Below are 23631 nucleotides of genomic sequence, written 5' to 3'. Positions count from 1 at the left end.
AGCACTCCTGTCTGCCTTACACCTGGCCAACTTCCTCCACTGCATCACCTGCCTGCCTCGGAAGGAATCAGGGTTCGCTACCCTGACACCCATATGTTAGCCAAAATTCCTTCCATCGCGATCTATGACTCTATAATTAATACAACGGTAAAATGTGAACTTTACAAAGTTTTTGTAAAGGCCAAGAGAGAAGTTCCAAAAACCCTGGCTGCGAGTTTGCAGGAAGTTAAGAAATCAGGAACGCTGGGAATTGCTGGAATCGATTTAAAAAGGAGATGTGTGTGTGGCCAGAGGCGGAAGGAAAAGAGTGAGTGGAAATTTATACTGAGGTTGCTCAGAGAGGGTTAGCCACCACGCGAACGCATACAGCACGCAAAGGTCTTGGAGCTTCCTTTTACCTGTTCATGGTTTATGAACACAGCTGTCTCAAAACTGTTAGCTGCCCACTTGAGAAGGTTGGCCGACTGCTCCGGAGTCATGTAAACCAGCACACGTTCCGTTATCAGCAGTGTTGGCAATCTTCAGAGAAGAAAAAAGGCACATAAGTATGTATTCATCAAATCGGGACTCTAACGGCAGCCACGGATAGTGCTGGCAGGGCAGGAAAACCCTGGGGTGCACACCGCAGGAAGAGGAGAAGCCCCGGATAGCACGTCAACTATCAGGGCGCTAAGAGGCGGAGAGCCCCGTTGTGACCCAAAGTTTCAGACCGTAACAACGTGAGCACTGAGCAAGGTTTTGTCTGGCTGGCTCCAAATTCTCCCCCGGCATGCCCGCACATGGTGACGAGGTGGCCCTGCAGACCCCTTGCTCCCAGGTAGTCTAGTTCCCTTCCCCTGGAATCTGGGTTAGGCCTGTAACTTGCTGTGGCCAATACAACAGTAGCAAACACGACGCAAGCGGAAGCTGAAAATCACTTGCACGTTGGCCCTTGCCCTCTTGCTCAGCAGCCTGAACCAGTGTGGCAATGAACCCAAGCCGGCTTGCTATCGGAGGGGAGGCCCTGTGCGTGAGAATGAGGCATCCGCATAGGAGGGAACCCCAGGGGACCTCAGCTGCAGCTGGCTCCAGTGGAAGAACCACCCAGCGAAGCCCAGTCCAAATGGTCAACTCACACAATCCTGAGCAACTTGTGAACTGCTCTGAATTGTGAGTTGTTCGAGACCGCTGAGGCTGCAGAGATTTTGGTACACGTCAAAAGCTGACTGATAAAATGCAGAAATACTGCTATCCCTTCAACAGAATCTAATTCTTCTCACACAGACTTTTGTCATCAAGAATTAAAAACAACACGAACAGTCTTCAGCAAATGACACATTAGTATGCGGTCTGAGTTACCAGACCCGAAGTAACGAACAAATTACGAAACAGGAAAAGCAATAAACTCCTACAGAAATCTCTAAAAGCTTTACATGTTGGAAGGGAACACAGGCAGCCCTAAATTATGTGAGCTCTGCTGATTTATTCCTGCTCCTTCTGACTCCTTTACTGGATCCTCCTCCTTCTCTGCCCCTTTACGCTGCTGTTCCTCATGGCTGGTTGCTAGTTTTCTCACAAAGCACGTAGATTATTTTTGCCTATTTTTATTGGTGGGGAATTTCAAAACAAATAAATTGTCTGAACTGAAAATACCCAAGAAATTTGCTGAAAAGAACATCGTGTACATTAGTGTCAGAATGTAACCCATGCAGTTAGACTCAGTGCCTGGACTCATGATCACTAGAGAGAAAGGCTACCCACAAATGCTGCTGGCTTTGACCTGACAGTCCCGACTATCCACTGTTACTGTTTATCAGGATTTCCTTTTTTTTTTTTTTTTTTTTCCTTTTTTTGACAAGGAAATGTTGTACAACTCAAGTGACTTAAAAATATACACCCAGGGGTGCCTGGGTGGCTCAGTCGGTCAAGCATCCAACTTCAGCTCAAGTCATAATCTCACAGTCCATGGGTTCGAGCCCCACATCGGGCTCTGCTCACCGCTCAGAGCCTGGAGCCTGCTTCGGATTCCGTGTCTCCCTTTCTCTCTGCTCCTCCCCGGCTCGTGCTCGCACTCTCTCTCAAAAATAAATAAACACTAAATGAAATTAAAAATATATATCCAGGTGCGCCTGGGTACCCCAGTCAGTTGAGCATCTGACTTGATTTCGGCTCAGGTCATGATCCGAGGGTTATGGGATTGAGCCCTGTGTTGGCACTCCACGTTGAGCATGCAGCCTGCTTGGGATCTTATCTCTCTCTCTCGTTTTCTCTACCCCTCTCCCTGACTTGCACATGCTCTCTTTCTCTCTCTCTAAAATAAATATATATGTATGTGTATACAAATACACACACACATATGTATGTATATATCTACAAATGCTCTCTGGACCCAATTGGGTCATGGTACAAAGAATGAGAGAACTAAATCCAGAGGATAGACAATGAAGTCCAAGATGAAGTTGAAAATCAGAAAGAAAAACATTAAAAGGAAGTTTAAAGTAAGCAATTTTTTTTAACCTAAGTCTAAAACCCCAGATTATATCAATAGGAACGATTAGAAAAAGTGAGTGGGTGGAAAAAAAAGTTTCAAAACCTCAATAGGTTGGTAATTAGAGAAAAACAGTTCCAAAAACGTTTTTATTGATTTAAAAAAATTTTTTTAATGTTTATTTATTTTTGAGAGACAGAGCACAAGCAGGGGAGGGGCAGAGAGAGAGGGAGACACAGGATCTGAAGCAGGCTCCAGGCCTCCAGGCTCCAAGCTGTCAGCACAGAGCCTGATGCAAGGCTCGAACCCACGAACCATGAGACCACGAACTGAGCTGAAGTCGGATGCTTAACCGACTGAGCTACCCACGTGCCCCTCCAAAAACCTTTTTAATGCAAAAGGCACCGACTATTACATACGGTATTACCACATGGGGGGAAGCCAGGTGGAGAAGGCTACGTGGGAATTTCCTGTACAGCTTTTGCAACTTTTTTTTTACAAATTTGAATTATTTGAAAATGAAAAGTTAGACACGTTTACAGTGTAGTTTTAAGAGGTAGCTTCGCCAATATTAAAAACAGGATTAATACTTTTCAGAAGAGAAGTCTAAGTGAAGCGAAAACAGCCCACGGAGGAAAACACAGAGCACAAATGAACCCCAGAGAACTATGGATGTAATTCTAATACTTGTGATAGCCGCTGTTCCTTATCCATTTTGTAAATCTCCAGAAGTGAGGCAAACTTGCCTATCAGGAGCTCCCCTGATTAATTTTTTTTTAAGTGTATTTACTTATTTTGAGAGAGACAGAGGGCAAGCAGGGGAGGAACAGAGAGAGAGGGAGGAAGAATCCCAAGCAGGCTCTGTCAGCACAGAGCCCAATGTGGGGCTCAATCTCATGAACCATGAGATCACGACCTGAGCCGAAATCAGAAGTTGGATGCTTAACCAACTGAGCCACGCAGGCATCCCAAGAGCTCTCCTGATTTGTAAGTGGTTATTTCCCTGGCTATGTAGCACATTTGCCCAAATGGTGTGTTTCTACGTTCGCAGCGGGTTGCTGCTGGTTACCACTGCAACTGTAATAATCTACAGATTATAGCTTATGCGCCAATTTCCGTTCAACTGCTTTCACACGCATACTTAATATAATCTCCAAGCTGTCAGCGCAAAGCCTGACATGGGGCTCGATCTCCCCAACCGTGAGATCATGACCTGAGCGGAAATCAAGAGTTGGACGCTTAACCAACTGAGCCACCCAGGCGCCCTGCAGTTGTAGGTTTCTATACATAGAATTATCTTCTCTCAAACTTTATGGTATTAGGCATCAGTATGTCATAAAAGCAATACACGTGATTCTGATGTGAAAACAGGAGAAACATTGCTTCTCAAAAACTTAGAAAACCTCCCTCATAGCCATGAAATGATAAACATTTCAGAATTAAAAACGGAACACGGGTCTCATGCTGCACTTTCACCTGACCTTATTTCGTATTCGCATGAAATCACAAACGCGTAAGAGGTTAAAACAAGATCTCACTGTGGATTCATGTTCCATTTCTTTAGCTTCTCTTCGAGTTCAGGTGAATCTCGGAGATCTGCTCCAATAATGGCATAGCTCTTTGAATCCAACAGGTGTCCATCTGGAAAGAGATTATCATTTCAACAGAAATTCATCCAGAGATGATCATTTCAATGGATTTCTTTTCAAAATTAAATTATTTTTTCTCCATTACACAAATACATGTCCCACTGCAAAAAGGAAAAAAAAAAAATCAGGAAGGAGGAGGGTGGAATGAACGAAAATCACATCTTCCAACTATTAATGTTTTGGTATAGAACATTCCAGTCTTTCTTCTATACATACAACATAACCCCATACACACAACATAAGCACATTTTCTGTCACACAAATACGTACACACACATCACACAGGAAAAAGAAAACAGGGCCAATTCTTCTTTTGAAAACTGCTTTTCCTACTTAACAGTAATATCAATGACATCATCGTCTGTAATGATTTCCTAGCATTCCATCAGTGGATAAAACGACTTACTCAGCCAAGCCCTCACGATTAGGCCTGTGGTATCTCCAAATTTTCTCCATCTGAGGCACTGCGATGAGCATCTTTGTATAGACCTCATGAAGCACCTGTCCAGTTAAGTAGGTCTCTAGGAGTAGAATTAGGAGGTCAAAGGGTAACCTATTTAAGTATTGGTACCGATCGGCTGGCCACTCTCTAAATGTCGTGCCAATTTGTGAGATACTGTGTTTAAAAGAAAATAGCTTCTAAAGTATTTACAACTACAATGATGACATTTGCTTGAAAATGCTCCCACAGAGGTCAGACAGCATTGGTTTCTATAGTGGTTCTCGAGCTTTGGCAGTCATCAGAATCACCTGGCGGGCTTGTTAAAACAGACTGATGGCTTCTACCCCCCAGGTTTCTGATGTAGCAGATCTTCCAGAAGTAGACATTTTGTCAAATTCTTTCAAAAGCTAGACATCTGTATTTCCAACAAATGCTCCGCAGTGGTGATGTCACTAGTCCAGGACTACACTTTTAGAACCACTGGAACGGATGAAATTGGCCACAGTTAAAAGTTCCGTGATGGGTACATGGAGGTTCATTTACTTATTTATTTTGAGAGATGGCGGGGGGTGGGGGTGGGGGGAGAGTGGGGTAAGGGTGGAGAAAGAGGGAGAGAAAGAATCCCAAGCAGGCTCTGTGCTAATAACACAGAGTCCAGTGCAGGGCTCAAACTCATGAACTGTGAGATCCTGACCTGAGCCCAAATCAAGACTTGGCCATTTGACTGACTGAGCCACCCAGACGTCCCCCTTGATTTACTCATTCGGACTTACTTTTCATTGTGTGCCCATTTAGATACTTTTAAGTTTCACCTCATGCATATTTCAGCTTTAAGAAATGATCAATTTCAAGATGCGTATTTTTTCTCAGTTTCACATTTCTGAAATGAGGATGCATCAGTCAATAACGTTTCGGTTTAACTTAGCAGCACCTTTTCTTTCCTGATAGAAAATAAATAGTGTGATTCTTGCAATCACAGCCTCAAAGGTTTAATGAAATAGGGCAATTTTTCAGTGAAAGTGTGTCTGTTATCATCGCCTATCACTTTTCTCAAATTTTCACTCACATTTGTATTTTCATTAATTTATATTTCAACTGTCCCTCTCCCAGTATGATGGCAAGATCAAAAACTATCAAGGACAGGACTAGAAAATTTGCCTACACAAGACACAAACCCAGAGTTAAAAACCAAGTGAAAGGCTAGGAAAGAAATCTGCCAATCAACAGTTGATGAGGGATTTATATCAAAGAACATTGCTTTATGTTGTAAAGGATTCCTATAAATTGAAAAGAAAATGAAACAATGCAACTGGAAAATATATGAGCAAAGGAAATTTACAAAGAAATCCCACAGGCCAACAGAAGGAAGGGTACTCCGTTCCACTAGCACGTTCAAAGTTATAAAAATTTAAAACAAACAAAAAAAGTTACAAAAAATTTTTTAATTCATAGATTTGGCAGACTGGCAGGAATTTTTAAAAATGGTAGTAGCCAGTGTTAGCGAGGGTGTAGGGAAAGAGAACCCTCATCTACTCTAGTGAAAATACAAATTAGTCGAAAGGGTCTTGAAGCACGGCTTGGCAGTAGCTATTAGAATTCATAAGGTACAATTTTTTGAACTGGCAATTCCTGCAAATATGCACCTATAACTAGGCCTTCTACAAAACTGTTTCACAGGAAACCATAAAGAAGGCGGCAATCTAAAGGACCATCAGGAGCGAAGACGTTAAGTAAAATGGAATTTCCATGCAGAGGAGTACTACGAAGTCACCAGAAATAACGAGGTAGATCTAATATGGCAACATGAAGACAGCCGTGCTTCACTAGGATGCACGAAGAACAAGTTTCAAAACAGTACGTGTAAATGATTCGCTTTACTAAAATTATACATAAAACTGTATTTATTTATTTATAGAAGTATAGATTCCCTCTTTCAACAAATGCATGTTGATCTACATCATATATATTTATTTATTCAATATAGGCATACATTCCTTCAACAAAAATTTACTGAACCTTTTGCGGGCCGGGCACGGGATTCTATTTCCATGTGTATTTTCTTACGCGTGATATTTACCTGCCTCTAGGTACACTGTCCATCCACAGGAGAAAACACCCTGCACGGTGGTTATCGTGGTGGGGGGAGAGATTACGCAGGGTCTTTACTTTCTACTTGAGCTGTTTCTACACTGATGGGTCGAAGGCAACGCAAAGGGCTAACCCTTTCATTACAGCTAATCCTTCTGACGCAAATATTTTTTTAAAATTTTTTTTTCAACGTTTTATTTATTTTTGGGACAGAGAGAGACAGAGCATGAACGGGGGAGGGGCAGAGAGAGAGGGAGACACAGAATCGGAAACAGGCTCCAGGCTCTGAGCCATCAGCCCAGAGCCTGACGCGGGGCTCGAACTCACGGACCGCGAGATCGTGACCTGGCTGAAGTCGGACGCTTAACCGACTGCGCCACCCAGGCGCCCCCTGACGCAAATATTAACCAAATACACAGAAAAGTGTGACGGCTACAATGTAGAGAAAGCAGATGTGCCAGCCAATGGCAAAGCCTGAGGAGGTTCTACTTAAAAATTTGTACGACGGAAACAAAGGATGGAGGAGATATTAGTTTCTGTGGGAGTCTGTTCACTAGGAGCGTGACGAGGGCACTGTGCTGGTGTAGAGGCCTGTCTAGTTGCCTGACGTTTCCTGTGTTCTCTGTGCCCACCATCTAAGGCCATCCTCTCTGAGCATGTTTTCTGGCCTGAATTATTAATAAGCCCCTTGAACTTCTCTGTCAGACACACACTGAACACAATGGGACATTCTGGAAGAGTGTTTGTGATCTTAGTTTCAAAGGCTTAGAAGGGAGGAAAGAGTTGTTGGAAACACTCATACTGAAAACTTACGGGGAAAAACTGAGCCCCGGGGCCAAGGGCCTAACGTAACAGGTGAAGCGGGTCAGGTACGAGACAACAGCGGTGGGGATGTGCATTCCCTCTCAGCGAAGCAGCCATGTAGGAGTCAGGGTCTGAGGCTGCCGGACTGGATTTTTCCAAGGAAAAGATTTTCGGGAAGAAGCTCCTATATTTGAAATGTTTGCAACTCACTGAAATGTTTTTCAAAAGATTTAAGATTGGGACCTATGGACACCTAAGAGGGGCCATACAAAAAATTGTTTCAAGTTCCTTCACAGTAAATGTGATGCAGAAGTATACACCCTGTGACCTCATGTGCACACACGCGCAGACTCAGACGCGCAGGCTCACACACATACACACACACACACACACACACACACACACACACACCATCTTTAAAAAGAAAGGGGAAGAAAAGCAGAGAGGTAGCCCATACTGTATTACTTAGGTTAAGGGTACTTGCCAATTTGCAGTGTGTCCTCTGAATGTAATTCTATAATGGGTTGTAATAAGAAAGGCTTGTGTCTATGGGAAGATGGGAAAGAGAGAGAAATGAGTCAAGTAGCTTAGTTAGTGAAAAAACGCAAACACCCACTACCGAAATGGCCAATAGGTACCGCTACTGCTCAAAGCAAGGGCGACTCCAGAGGGCCTGCTGCTTAATCACGTCTGACCCTAGGCACACACATGAAAAATTCAGTGGATCAGCTGTCAGAGTAGGTCAGTAAGCGTTACACTCTGAACCTGACGTCAAGTCACAAACTGATCACGAAACACTCAAGACGGAGAAATCGCCAAAGATAGGCTAGCGATATGTTTCCAAACGTTCCAGTGTTTTCCAAGCCATCTCTCGTTTCCTGCTTCTGCTCACTCAATTAAAACTTTTAACCATTATTAACCACAGACAACTAAACAAACCGATTCCTACTCAGACCTGACGTTCAGTAACATTTCTGTGATGACTCTGCTCTCCTCCAGAATGTGCAAAAAATTAGACAGCAGAGAGCCGATTTCCGTATCGCAACCACCATACACACATCTTTCACCCCAGAAACCTCCTCTAGGCTTAAGTGAGAGCCCACCTGCTCTTATTTGACTCGGTGTCCTAACAAGCTAGGTCGTATTCTGTGGCTGCACAGCGTCAGATGCCATAGCGCATCTCAAATGCACACTACGTGGGGCGCCCGGGTGGTCAGTCGGTTGAGCATCCAACTCCGTTCGGCTCAGGTCATGATCTCGCACACAGCTCGTGAGGTTGAGCCCTGCGTTGAGCTCTGTGCTGACAGCTCAGAGCCTGGAGCTTGCTTCGGATTCTGTGTCTCCCTGTCTCTGTGCCCCTCCCCAGCTTGCACTCTGTCTCCCTCTCTCAAAAATAAATAAATATTAAAAAAAAATTTTTTTAGATAAAATGCACATTCCGTGTAATATAATCTTGTATTTGGAAAAGGGGAAAACTTGTTTCCATAGGGTAAGTTAGAAAAAAAAAAAAACTTGAAAACTATTTCTAGCTTGTGGGAATTACACCTCTTTAAAGGACAAGGTGAAAGTTTTAATGTTTACTAAAAATTTTTTTAAATGTAAGACTTAAGATTTTGTTTAAATGACTAAGTTAAAAAGAAGGGGAAGAAGTATACGTTAAAAACCACTGAGAAAATCTGACCTTGGGCTTGAGGTCAGGGTTTAAATTTCAGCTTTACCCCTTTGTCAACAGGTAACCTTATGGAAATTAGCTTAACTTCTTTGAGCTTTGGTTTCCTCAACTGCTAATAAAAGCATGTCATTCCTGAGTCGGCTCTGAGGGCTGAATGAGATCATCTGAGTGAAGCATTTCACATGGTGCTCCAAAAGCTCTCAGCAAAGATTCACAAACTCGTCATCTATAACTGCAGAATTCTTAAAACATGGACTCAGGGTGGCCCCCATACTATCTCATATATAGTAAATGGCCAAGTTGGCCTCCCATTATTCATTCAAACGCTATTTACTACACATCTGCTGTGAGACAGGCCCCTTTCTATGCTCTGGAGATACAGAAGTAGCCGGAGCACACATAAAAATTCAGATTATTGGAGCGCCTGGTTGGCTCAGTCGGTTAAGTGTCCACCTTTGGCTCAGGTCATGATCTCACGATTCATGAGTTCGAGCCCCACGTGGGACTCTGTGCTGACAGCTCAGAGCCTGGGCCCTGCTTTGGATTCTGTCTCTCTCTCTGCCTCTCCCCCACTCATACTCTGTCTCCCTCTCTCTCTCTCAAAAATAAATAAAACATTAAAACATTTTTTTTTTAATTTCAGATTAAAATTATACCACTATAGGTCATTTCTATTAAGTGTTCAGAGAAATTACGTTAACGGACAGAAGAGTTGCAAGGGAGGGGACATTTCATTTTGAAGACAGTTTGGAATGGGGATCTTGGGGCCAGAAAGAAGGTGGGAAGGGGGTAAAAGGGAAGAGTCCCCTAAAATGAGGTCTCTGGCGTTCAGACGGGCCACCTCCTGAACGCTGCCCCTGAATCCTACCGGGCTCTCTCATCTGGTCAAAGCCATACTCACTTGATGCTGTGCAGCTTTCTCGTGACTATCATGGGAAAGTCCACTTCAAAATATTTACTTGGGAGAAGATCTTCATCCTGAGGAAAAACACGCAGTAAGCTTTAGAATTATGTATTCACTCCTACATTTACTGACCACCTTCATGTACCGAGCGAGTACTAGGCCCCGAAGAGCATCAGGGCACTTAAGGGTTTGACATCCAGGAACGATATGGGCAGAGATGTATTTTCCAGATTACTGTGGTCTCCGCGTGGGGAATGGATGGAAGACAGGAGTCAGGGGTTCACAGCTGTCCAGGGAAGAAGTCACGGGGAGCCTGAACTGGGGGACCAGTGCCTGGGATGGAGGTGGGGGTATGTGGAGGCGCTGGGGGAGTAGGACCTGACAGAATTTTCCAAAAAGCAGATCGAGAGGACTCAGAGAGGGTCAGGACACCAATGCTGACCAGCATTTGAGGGATAAAATGGAATAAAACAGCAAAAATGCCGAAGCATCGCACACAGTGGGGGTGAGTACTGTTTTGTGACACGTTTACTTTTTTCTGTGAGGGGAGGATACAGCGGGTGGTAAAGGGCAGGTGCTCTGGAGCAGGGGACGGGGGTTCGAATCCCAGCTCCACCGCCTGTCTGCTGCGAGGCCCCAAAGTCACTCCACTCCCTGGGCCAAGTTTCCCTCCTCTGCGAAGCAGAGACAGGGACAGCACCTCACGGGGTTGTGAGGAGTAATGAGGAAATAAGTACACACAAGGGACACTCAGAACAGGACCTGCCTTAGTAAGTGCCACGTGTGTGCCTTTATCATTGACTGTCACGGGGACAGGGCGCCGAGGTGGCTCCGTCGGTTAAGTGTCTGACATTGGCTCAGGTCATGATCTCACGGCTCGAGAGTCTGAGCCCCACGTAGGGGCCAGGGCCCGCTTTGGATCTTCTGTCCCCTTCTCTCTCTGCCCTTCCCCCACCGGTTCTCTCTCTCAAGTTAAATAAATAAACTTAAAAACCTTATTGACATGGGTACTTAGAATTAGGTCTTGGCCTGGGGTGTACATTTATCTTTACTGAGGGCTGCAGTAAAAAAGCGTGCCAGACGCACACGCACGCACACGCACACACACACACACACACGACCCTGCTCCCCCTTCTACATCCACGGCCTGCTCTCCCCTTGGCCCCCTGGCCATCCTAGCACATTCTCTGTCATGTCCAACCGGTCCCTCAGCCCCGATGCGTATTCATGAACGCATTCTCTCCTCCTCAGCTCGCCAACTGCACACACTGTAAGGACACCGCTGTCTGGACCCTCAGCGACACCCTGCGTGTTGCCTGCAGCAGCTCCCGATGCCCCTGAGGCTTGGGGAAAGAAACAAGGCGCTCCACAACCTGGTGACCTGCCCGGCGCCCCCCCAAAGCGCTCTTCTAACGCCTCCGTATCCACCTGTACTTACATTCCACAAGTACAGAGCCGCTTACTTAAAGTGGAAAGAAAGACCAAGAAAAAGACAACGGTTGGTGCCCAGAACCCGGTGGTGGGCCTCACAGGTGTGGGCCGGGATTAAGGAAGAGCTGGGGTGAGGATGACACCCCTCTTTCTGACTTGAGCAACTGCGCAGAACACCATTTACGTGCACAGTAACGAGCGATGGACAGCAGGGACAGAGAGGGAGCCGGCCCCCCAAGACAGCATGACAGGCAGGGGGGAGCGGGGGGGCAGCAATCACAAGCAAGCATTTTCCAGTAGGAGGTGACCCTGAGGGCAAGTGTCAGAACTGTGAGAGCCAGCTACCCCTCGCCCTTGGAAAATCTCAGGGGATCTGGTCTGGGGGACAAAAGGGGAGGGAGGAAGGGGGAGACAGGAAGACAGAGACAAAGACCGTCTCCTGACCCATCAGAAGAGACACGCTCACCGATCTCAACCGTTCTCTCTCGGTGCTGCCGCGCTCCCCTGCCCGTGTGTAGGGCAGGGCCGGGTAAAAAGCTGTCCGAAGATATTCGGAGGAAACGTTTAGAGCATACCAGAAGATGACTTTTGCTAGGAAATTCCAGAACAACCTCTAAGGATTTCGCTCACATGATATGAGGTTAAGGACACGCTAAAATTCTAGAAGACCCGGAGAACAAAAGCAAATGCAGGACAGCATATAATCCTATAGCTCGTCTAGGACTTCTGACTTTCTAAAGAGCTTTCCCACTCATCAGCTACTTGCCCTCTTAAGAATGCCGATTAAGGGGTCACCATGGAGGGAGAGCTTCCAAAAGGCACACCTGGAGCTTTTAAGGAACAGACATCTTCTTTCTTGCCTTTGGGAAAGGGGCAACAAATGGCTGTGGGACATGACGCTTCAACTTTTTATTCTGGGATTCCCTAAGCCCTTCCGACACTCCACTCGCCAGTAGCTTGCACGTCACAGGAGGCATGGAAGGCAACCAGGACCGTGGATAGCTACCGGAGGGCAGCCGGGGACAACCGTGAGGAAGAGTATCCCGTAGGCTCAAAGGAGATCCAACGTGGCCGACCGCTGCACAGGCTGCCATATTGAGACTGACCCCCTGCGTCCTTGATCCTCTGGCCGTGTGGAAATAGGATTCAAGAGACACCAAGAAGCTGAGGTCCCTTAAAGGATTTCACTCACCCTTTATTCTTTGTCTGGGGTTGTACTGGCTTTCCTGCACCCTACTCTCACTCGCTGCTTGAAGGTGAGAGCCTTCAACTGTCCCTTCGACTGGTCTTGGGGCCTGACGTCATACAGAACGAGCTCACACACCAGCGGCAGCACAAAGCCTGTGACCCACAGCCAAGCCTCTGCTGGTGCAGCCAGGGGACCCTCCCAGGTGGAAGGTGCACGAGACGACAAGACTAGCCGACGAGATTTCCCCTCCTCTTTTACAGAAGCACATAGAGCTCAAAAACAGGGATCAGCGAACGTGCTGTAAACAGCCAGTACTCTAGCCTTTGCAGGCCAGACGGTCTCTGCTGTGACTTCTCCACTCTGCTGCCGTAGGGCTAAAGCAGCCATAGGGAAGATGGAAGGAACTGGGAGTTGGCAGTAAAACTTTATTTACCAACACAGGTGGCAGCCTAAGTTTGGCCCGTTCAGCTCCTGCTCCAAAGAGCAAACAAGCATCATTTTTCTAAAAAGAAACTCAGGTTTTTTTAAAACCCTTATAACTAATGTCATTATCAAACAAAACGAAAAAACTCCACCAAATTTTTCAGACCCTGCACTATTCTCCTTCCTCGCTCCTCACAGATAACCTTTTTCTTGGAAGGGGCACATGAGCTTCAGCGTACCTTGCTCAGAAATAAAAATCTCAGATTTAGTAATGATTAACCCACCTACACGGCGGGGGGAGAAACCAAACCACGGGACCACGTCGAAAAGGGTGTCAAGCCCAAAGGAGGAGTTTCTCCCGTGGCTTCTGTTCACACCGCACACATTCTGCCACTGCATTCTCTTCCAGTTCCTTCCACCACACCGTGGTCGCTGAGGCCCAGAGGCACCGCCGACCTATAGCAAAGAGCCCCCCCCCCACCCCCCGAGCAGCCGCAGGGCTCTCTGGAGAGAACAAGGAGGGAATCTGGACGTGGACGAACTGCAGTCCGTTGTTTGTTCCATGCTCCAGTGCCACTGGCTGTCCCACCTGGGGACGGCACAAGCTCTCGGAGCCCGCCTTGCCCCATCTGGGTAAACCCCCCCCCCCCACCTGCAGAGCTCTCATGTTCATTCCCGAGGTCATGGATGTGCACGCCCTTCAGAAACGTTAGGTATCTTATCCTGAATGAAGAATGCAGAGGCAACCGGTTAATACTAAGGCTGTGCTGAGGCCACTGATTTCTCGCCTCAGTGAGAGAGAGGCTGGGGGCACCGATGACCAAAGACCTCATCGGGTGAGCTGATGAGGGACAAAATACACACTCAGGTCGCATTAGGCCCACACACTCTAGTTTATCTTGGTGTACTTCTGCAAGAATCTGGGGAAATGCACGTACCCATGACTGCCACATGACCGACCTGACAGGAGAACCGAGAGAGATCTGTACAAACCTACAAAAAAGAAAACGCAATCAGTGAGATCGTTGTAGAGAAAAGGTTTGGTGCTACAATTCCAGCCCGGAATCAAAGACCAGGCCTGTGGTCCTGATTCTGCCACTAACTGGACCCATTTCCTCTTCTGTGAGGGAGTGTAATTAAACCTGCTCTTGAACCCTAACGAAGGAGGTGAGGGACCAAATCAGAGAATGGAGGGGCACCTGGATGGCTCAGGCAGTTGGGCTCTGACTCTTGATTTCGGCTTGGGTCACGGTCTCGTGCTCCGTGGGATAGGCCCCGCATCCAAGCCCCACTTAGGATTCTCTCTCTCTCTCCCCAAATGAATAAATAAACTTAAAAGGGCTTTGTGTCATGCTACCATCACCCAGCCTTGCAAATCTCCAAGCCATACTGAAGACACCGTCACGACGACAGTAAAGTCTTTCGTTGTCGTCAAAACGGCAAATGCATGGGCCCCTGGTCTCAGCTACTCCACTGGCAGGGCTCTTGCACACACGCAGAGAATGTATACAAGGATTTTGATCAAAAGCCCTGTTTGTAACAGCAGGAGCTAAGAAGCAAGGCACATATGTAGGGCCCTGGTGACATCACGTACGTGGCTGACAGTGGTGGCACAGCAGGTGCAAGCAGATGGGGACAGGGACGCGAGACAGGCAGTCACCGCATTCCTTTTGAATATATTTCTAGCATTTAAAAACATGTTTATTGACTTATTTTGAGAGAGAGATGGGGGAAGGGCAGAGAGGGAGGGAGAGTGAGAGAGTGACAGAATCCCAAGCAGCCTCTGTGCCGTCAGCACAGAGCCCAATGCGGGGCCTGAACCCACAAACTGAGAGATCACGACCTGAACCGCAGTCAAGGGTCGGGTGCTCAACCGACAGAGTCACCAAGGCGCCCCTGACATTTTTGAACCCGGTGGGAACCTTCAGAAAATTAAACAATTCGGGAAACAAGGGGGCGGTATTTTTTAATTTACCTTTAGTCTCCAGAAGATGGTATCCATCCCAGCCCCAAGATTTAGAATCTGACAGTGACATTCTGTCTTCCGTAGAAATGCCTTTATAAGCTGACTGACGCCATGGACGCGAGCAAAATATCCTGAGAGAGAGACAGAGACAAGCCATGACTCAGTGATGATGGAAATAAGCCTTGCCAAGTTCACCACACCAGGAGAACAAAACGCAACACTTCTGCCCTTCTTCAGGGGTAGCGGTTTAGGTTATCCATAGACCTTATGGGAGAAGTAACGACTTTAACATTCTCTTCTTCTTCTTTTTTTTTTTTTAAAGCCATTTGAACCAAAAGAAGCACAATCTATCCAATGGTTGGATCAACTACCTTAAGGAAAACGCAACGTCCCCTAATTCTACATATGAAAGAAAAATATTTTACATCAAAACATGGGATCTCTTAGAAATGTGTTTTTTCCTGGCTCAGTGAAAGCTACTCTGAATTCTGCTGAAACTCAAAATTGGGAGACCGTCTGGAAAGTATTCTGGGGTCAGGAAATGGGGCAGATAAATGTCAAAGCAAAGACAGCCATATTTCTTATCGTGCTCCCTTCATCTCCATCCTGTGTGGGTTAGAGCCTCGATGTTTGTAAAACATCACAGGCGGGGTTGGGCGGGGAGCGGTGCACAGGCAAATGGTGCCTAATAAACTGACTTGTTAAGCTCTGGCGTGGGAAGCTGGACCAGAGGAGACAAGAAATAAAAGAGGGTCAAAGGAAGATAATATTGATCTGTGTTCTAAACACTTCTGCTTACAGTATTACTATTTTAAGAACAAAATTTGAGTGGCATTTAGACACTTACTGCAATTTGACATAGGGATTTCATGTCTATGGGTTCTACTAGTAAATAATTTGAGCTTGCCGTTTTACATGTCTCTTTTGGGGCGCCTGGGCGGCTCAGTCGGTAAAGCGTCCGACTTCGACTCAGGTCATGATCTCACGGTCCGTGAGTTCGAGCCCCACGTCGGGCTCTGTGCTGACAGCTCAGAGCCTGAAGTCTGTTTCAGATTCTGTGTCGCCCTCTCTCTCTGACCCTCCCTTGTTCACGCTCTGTCTCTCTCTCTGTCTCAAAAATAAGTAAACGTTACATGTCTCTTCCATTTCACTTTTCTAGTCGATCCTTTTTACCGTGGGTTACAGAGTTATCACCCACAACGGACTGGACATTGGAAAAATTTTAAAAATGCTCCCCACACGCTGTTTGGGAAGCACTCTCCTACTATGGGGCCCTAGTCTAGCGATGCCAACCCAGGGAGAGGAAGAAGGAAGGCCGGAGGGCTGACCTGCTGCCCAGGGCCCCCAGCACCCAGGGCGCCATGGTGGGGCCCTGCCTCTGCAGCGTCTGTTAGGAAAGCGTCCTCAAGAGTGCGGGAGGGAGGCTTAAGGCCTCTTAGCCAGGCCTCGTCCAATCTTACTGATGCCTGGTTTCACCCTCAGCTCAAAGTAAGTACCATGTCCTTATTCTCAGGAAGCACCACTTTAAAATTTCTTCGCATTTCTCATTGAAACTACCCATAGGATCCGTCTTTAGGGCCAAGATGCCCTGCACCCACAAGAACTATGGTCGTTTGGCCAATTTCTCAATCTGGCTGAGACTAAGTCACCCTCCTGTCTCAATTCCTTTCACTGCCTTGATAGAAATGACTTGTACAGCCTAACAGTGTTACTATCACTTTAACAAGGCCAAAAAAAGTCATTCCTTCCATGAACAGACAGTTCACAGTAAAAGACATATAAATGGCTCTTCAACATATAAAAATGATCTTGGGGCACCTGGGTGGCTCAGTGGGCTAAGCAAGTGTCCGACTCCTGATTTCAGCTCAGGTCATGATCTCACGGTTCAAGGGTTTGAGCCCCACATCGGGCTCTGTGCTGACAGCATGGAGCCTGCTTGGGATTCTCGCTCTCATTCTCTCTCTCTCTCTCTCTCTGCCCCTCCCTGCTTGCAAGCAAGTGAACTCTCGTTCGCTAGCCTGCTCTCAAAATAAACATTTAAAAAAGATCTTAAAAAAATAATCCTAATGATCTTCAACTTCACCCAAAAATAAGAGGAATCTAAAATAAAATTACTGTAAGATACCACTTTTCATGTCTCAGATTCACAAAGATGAAGAGTTTCATAATACACTGTGTTGGTGAGGATGTGGGGAAATAAGCACTTTCATGTACTACTGGAGAGAAGGAACACTGGAACTCTCATGTTAAGAATGAATCCCTATGTTATACTGCTGGCTTTGAAATGGAGAAGGGGCCATCTTCCATGGAATGTAGGTGGTTTCTAGAAGGTAGACAAGAAAAGGAAATAGACTCTCCCCTATGGTCTCCAAAAGAAACGGCCCTGATGACACTTTGATGTTAGCCTAGTAAGACCCATGTTTGACTTCTGACCTTCAGAACTGTAAGATAATAAATTTGTATTGTTTAAAAAAAAAAAAAAAGAGTGAATCCCTAAAACCCCAGGCCTCTCAGCTGATGAGGGAATAGTGAGAAGGGAGGGGGTCACTTGCCTCTGTTAATTTCGGGGGCCTTCCTCTCCTTAGACAGTCTTACAAAATGCTGGATGTAAGGGTCATGCCAGTAGCCAATGCTTACTGCAAACCTGGAAGGGATAAAAAGGGAGGCAGGTGAGTAGACGTCAGTAGATTCAGGTTCTCGGGAACCAGGTCAAGGAAGAAAACCATCTACTTCACAAGGCCAACACGCTCCCATTTAGCACTCCGTTACAAATGTAAACAGACTCAGCCATCCGCCGAGGTGCTCACTTACACTCCTCTCACCCTTCCCACGGCGGCCATGTGTCACCTCTCTTTATTCTGACTGCTAATTCCTTTCCCAGGACACTGGAGAGCATATAACCTCACCTCATCCCTCACCCAGAAGACGTGCAAGCATTTATTCACTCGGCAAACTCACTGGCCAGAACTATTCAGACAACCCTACTCAACCAGAAGTTCTGGGTCCACAGGAAAGGAGATCTAGAATTGTTTTGTCAAACTCGCCAATGACTCCCTAAGTATTTCCCCCGGCTCTGTCATTTCTGTCATTTCACGTCCCTTAAGGAGTAAAAGGAAAAACCAGGAACAAATAAACAGAACAGCTACAACCTAGAAAATGCCGTTGTAGCTTACCCTCTCTGGCATGCACTACAGCCTGGAAAATGCTACAGTAACCTAACCTCTCCCCAGGCCACACGACAGGGAATCAAAGCTCTAGTGTTCTAAGCCAGGGATCTGAAACCCCAATGACCACTTAAGGTCTCCTGGCAACCATGAGTGGAACCAGCCTTAGGACAAGGACATGTAATGGAAGAAACCTGGATCCTTAAGGCCGAGCCACTGTGGGCCTGCACCCCGCTCTACCTCTCCACAGACATTTTGAGAGTTTCCAAATGTCTTTATCGCTTAAACCAAACGGAGTCAGGCTTCTGTTACCTGCTACACCCTGAAGCATCCTAAGTGATATCCTGAGTGTATGAGCTCATTTCCCTGTTTCTTGATGAACAAGCGGAGAGGGGAAGGGGTGAGTGACTGTTACCCAGCTAGAGTCTGAGCTCCCAGAGGCAGATATGATATCTTCTCTTTACGTCCACTGACAAGGCTTACCGCTGCCTTGACTGTGGTCGGTGCTAATCCTGTACAAACCTATCCCCCCCAGTCTCTCTCGTGTCCACGTTCACACATCTGCATACACACACACACACACACATAAGGAAGCACATACTTTTGGTTTCTCGAGGCAGCAAGTCAGCACGGAAATGCACAAAGCACTCATTAAGGGACACGATTTGCTACGGGCCCAGACTGTCCAAGTTTTCCAAGGGTGAACAGGCTCAGCTGTCTAAAACGGTGCTTTTCAAACGATGAATTATGGCCCACCCGTATAATAAAATCAGTGTAGTAGTCTGCAAGTCTCCATCTGTGAAAATGCAGTCGAATAGAGTGAAATAGAAAATATCAGTATGCATTCCACACTGTAAGAGTTAAGACGGTTTTGTGAAGCTTTTGTTGAGGTGGGTGTTTGGGGTAAAATGCAATGAAAAGTCTGTTCTCCAAACAAACAAAATAGACTCTTAAACACAGAGAACAAGGTGGTGGTTGCCAGAGGGGGCGGGGGGATGGACAAAATAGGCAAAGAGGGCTTAAGAGGTACAAACTTCCAGTCATATAAGTAACGCACAAAGATGAAAAGTGGAATATAGGGAATCCAGTCAATACTACTCTTATAACAGTACGGTGACAGATGTGAGGACACGTAACTGTGGTGAGTGCTGAGTAATATGTAGATTTGTCAAATCACTATGTTGCACGCCTGAAATTAATGTGACATTGTATGTCGACTATACTTCAATAAGTAAAAAAAGAGAGAAGATGGTGTTCTCACTGTTGGCGGGTTTGAGGGGCACCGGCCTCAAAGGAATCACCTAGTGCCATCTAGTGGTAAAGGCCGTATCTGCAGTCCAAGAACCACAGACTAGTGATGCGAACATCAAACATGGACCTAAGGGTTGGAGGCGGCCTTGGAACTGACCTGGTCAACCCTGACATCCGATGCCAGAATCCTTCAACAACACCAAGCCACTGCCTGACTATGCACCACAAAGAAGGCACTCACTCCAATGCCCAGCAGCCCTACCTGCTGAAAAGCTGATCGAGTTGCCCCCCTCCACAAGCTCCGCGTTGGACTTACTACCGCCCTCCTCTGGATGACAAGGAGCAGTTTCCCCTCCTCTCAACCGTATTCTCCGTCTAGTTAATACTATTGATTCCATCAAGCCATCTTTGGTGAGGGTCTGCTAAGTGCCAGCCATTGGGGATACAGTAGTGAACCAGACACGAAGATAAGGAAGGGCTTGTGACAGATGAAGGACAACAGCACGGAGGACAGATGGACCTACGTTAGAGAACGTGAGAGGGAAAGCCTCTCTGAAAAGGGAATGGGCTGAGTTGGGTCCTTACACAACTGGAGAAAGCTGTGCAAAAGGGGTTCTAGACAGGAGGAAGAGCAGACAGAAATGCTCTGGACAGGAACCGCCTTGGAATGTTCCAGTAACAGAAAGTCGGTAGGGAGGCTGGAGAACAGCGGAGAATCAGGAGAAACTAGAGAGGCGGGTGGTGGGAGCCAGGGAGAGACCTCTGCAGCCACGTGCAGCGGCCCCAAACCACGGCGAGGTGCACAAACGTAACAGGTGGGGACAGAACACAAACGTATCTGGTCACAAGTCCTTATGACTCCCACTTTCTAATGTTTCCAACATGCGTCTCCTTCTGGTCTCCAGATCTAGAAGACTGCCAGTGGTTTGTGGGAGGAAAAGGGGGGATGTCACTGATCTGCCCTTCAGAGCGGCTAACATGAGAAGATTTACAGAGCACTGCTAAGAAGAGTAAGGGTCAAAGAACTAGCGGGCACTGCTGATGGGGAGTGCCAAAGGGAGATGGGCAACCTGCTTCAGAGCTTAGAATTCTGTCACCCCTGGGAGCCCAGCTGAACATGGTGGATCCACACAAGGAAACACTAACCGGTCATCTCAGACATGAACGAGAAGGATCAGACATGCCAAGATGTTCAAGACACCGTGAAGGGAAAAATGGTAGGCCGAGAACCTATGTAGCCAACGTGCCCGTGAACACGTGTATGTGCGTATCTACAGACAAGGACTAGGGAACTGGCGATTTCTGGTGTGTGTGTCTGTGTGTGTGTGTGTGTGTGTGTGTGTGTTTTAATTTATCTCTATGTTTTAAACTTTTTCTCCATGAACTATATGCCATATTTCATCTAAGACATTATCAATTATAAGACTGAAAAAAGAAAGAAGAAACCCTGCCAGCTAGTTAGCTTAATGTTTTTCTTATTGCTTACAATTTTAATTTTGTGCTTGTTGGAAAAAGCCCGTTTACTTGTTTGTTTAATTAGTTTTAAAGTAGGCTCTGTGTGCAACGTGGGGCTTGAACTCACAACCACATCCAGAGTTGCATGCTCTGCTGACTGAGCCGCCAGACGCTCCTGCAAAAGCCCTTTTGTGCTTATTTAAACGGATTGAAAGGGAATGGATGAATGCAGTAAGAGGGCTAAGTCTTCCCTTTTGGGGTATCTGTGAGTTTCCACACGATATTGACCTTCGGGCCGCCAAGGGCATTGGCAAGGCTGCATCCCCAAGAGATCACCATCATCCTCTGCAAGATCTCCTTCCACGCTACCGACCCTCCGGTGCAGGTTTTGTTACTGAGCCTTTCTCGATCTCATCAGGAGGTATCAATGGATGGTTCTCCAACAGCATCAGGATTTGTGCTCCTTCTGCAAATGGCCCTTAAAAGGCACGTGGACAGAAGCACCCAAGAGCTGACGGTGTAGTCCTCCGGCCATGCCGCAAGCAACAATGACCACATCCACTTGCACAGGTAATGACAACTCTAACACGACTTGGCAGTGACCGCGGGACACATCGAGAATAAATCACAGCTGATGGCAAAGACGTGAGAACGTGTGTCACAGCATGGATCAAATACAGTATTGCCTTCACCACATGAGCAACAGTAAGCTTCGATATCATAAGCAAACATAAGAGGCAAATATTAAGCGATGAAAAGTACCTGTGACATCACATAATAACATCCTTAAAACATAAAGAACTTATAAATCAGTAAGGAAAAAATTCCTAATATCCCAAAAGAAAGGCCAAAAATGGGCAGTTCACCAAAGAGCCAAGTGATCACTGAATATGCAAAATAAAGAAACCAAAAAATGCAAAATGAAAGCAGAAACAGCAAGCAGTATATCTGCTATCAAATCAGCAACAAAACCGTTTAATAGAACCCGGCTTTGGTGAGGATGAGAAAGAGGGCACCTGAGCCGCCAGAACTGTAAACTGTCCCTGCCATGCCACGAGGCACTTCGGCTGCTGGTACTCAAAGCTGAAGAGTTATATTTACGCGATGACCAAGCAATTCCACTTCTAGGATTTTACCCTAAGGAAATACTCAAGAATGAACACAAAAAGGTTTCGGTAAGAACACTGAACCTGGGGTTACGCTATCAGGTGAACAAAGCAAGCTACAAAATTCTATGTACAGAATGTTCCCAATTCTGTTAGATGAATGCGTACATTCACGTACACGTGAATATACATACATGTACAGTATACATATCGAGACTTCCCAGAGTAGGCACCAAAAGGTGAACAGTGGTCGCCTCTACACTGAGGCTGTGCACCTAGTGCTGCTGTCTGTCTGTCTGTCTGTCCCCACCACAGTCCTCTGTTGCCCCAACCCAGAAAATAGCCCCTCTCTTTGTGTATCCTGACTTTGTTTAAGACCCAAAGCATCAAAAATCTCAGATTTGGGAAGACCTATTTCGCAGTCTTCGGTCAATCCCTATTGCTTTTGAAATTTTCATGACATTCACATACCACCTGTTCAGTGTAACATTTCTTTAAATCAACTCGCTTTTTTTTAGTACTTGGGTCTGACGTGCTACCTGGGATTTTCTTCTAACACGCTATAATAAATACCTAACTATTAAAATTTCAAACATCTGTGTGCCACCTAGTCATTTCACATTCCTTCCGTGGGAAACACTGATCTGGGCCAACCGCCTACTCACTCGAGAGCATTTACTGACTCTGCCATATAGGCATGAGTACCACCTGCAACAGGAAGGGGGTGACACGCTCTCCGCCAGGGATTTCTTCACCTGAAGGAAAGGGCAGGGGCCCTCCACGCTCTCCCAGCCAGTGAGGCTCAAGGCCAGGTTCATTTTACTTCTGTCAACACTCCTGAGAGCTGACTACAATGCCAGGCATCATTCCAAATGCTTGACCAATAGGAACGGAACGCCTACAACCCTCATAGTGACCCCCCGTGGGAGGCACTGCTTTACAGACTGAGGTGAAGGTCGGTCCCTCAAGCTGCAGAACCCTATAGAAAATTTCATTCTAGGGGTGCCTGGGTGGCTCAGTCGGTTAAGCGGCCGACTTCCGCTCAGGTCATGATCTCACGGTCTGTGAGTTCGAGCCCCACGTCGGGCTCTGTGCTGACAGCTCAGAGCCTGAAGTCTGTTTCAGATTCTGTGTCGCCCTCTCTCTCCTACCCTCCCCTGTTCGTGCTCTGTCTGTCTCTGTCTCAAAAATAAATAAACATTAAAAAAATTAAAAAAAAAAAAGAAAATTTCATTCTATTGCTTTTCAAACCTATTTACCCACCTGGATTTGGATCCCTCCCCCGACACTTCAGTGGCTTAAATGATATCAGTGTGTGTGTGTATGTGTGTGTGTTTACGTGTGCATGTGTGTGTGTATATGTACACACACATTTATACGTACATTAAACACATATGTAACGTATGCACACATACACATACATACAACGTACTTAAATGCAATTGCAAAAATCAATCCGATACTCTTAGCGTCAATTTTTAAGTTTGAAATTTGAACTACATACTGCATACTAGCCTAAGATACTGCTCTACCTCTTATTGTTAATTTTATTGTTCTTTCTTTTAGTCTCTTTTTTTCTTTTTGTTTCTACTTCTTGGTAGTTTTATTCTTGGTTATAAA

General features: G+C 46.2%; 1 protein-coding gene across 1 annotated transcript; it reads right to left on the bottom strand.

The window, feature by feature from the left end:
- Positions 1-398: 398 nt before the first annotated feature.
- Positions 399-17679, bottom strand: LOC147571631 (leucine carboxyl methyltransferase 1-like; the record flags this gene model as incomplete). Its single annotated transcript, XM_086696169.1, has 6 exons — positions 17588-17679; positions 15045-15166; positions 10024-10100; positions 7935-7996; positions 4006-4108; positions 399-519 (listed from the first exon to the last, which is right to left on the bottom strand). Coding segments are annotated over exons 2-6 (390 nt in total), but the record flags the coding sequence as incomplete, so codon positions are not given.
- Positions 17680-23631: the final 5952 nt, after the last annotated feature.

This window comes from Puma concolor, unplaced genomic scaffold (assembly GCF_028749965.1).
Source record: "Puma concolor isolate L17-30 unplaced genomic scaffold, mPumCon1.1.hap2 unalloc_scaffold_130, whole genome shotgun sequence".
Classification (NCBI taxonomy): domain Eukaryota; kingdom Metazoa; phylum Chordata; class Mammalia; order Carnivora; family Felidae; genus Puma; species Puma concolor.
This window is presented reverse-complemented; position numbering and strand designations above follow the sequence as displayed.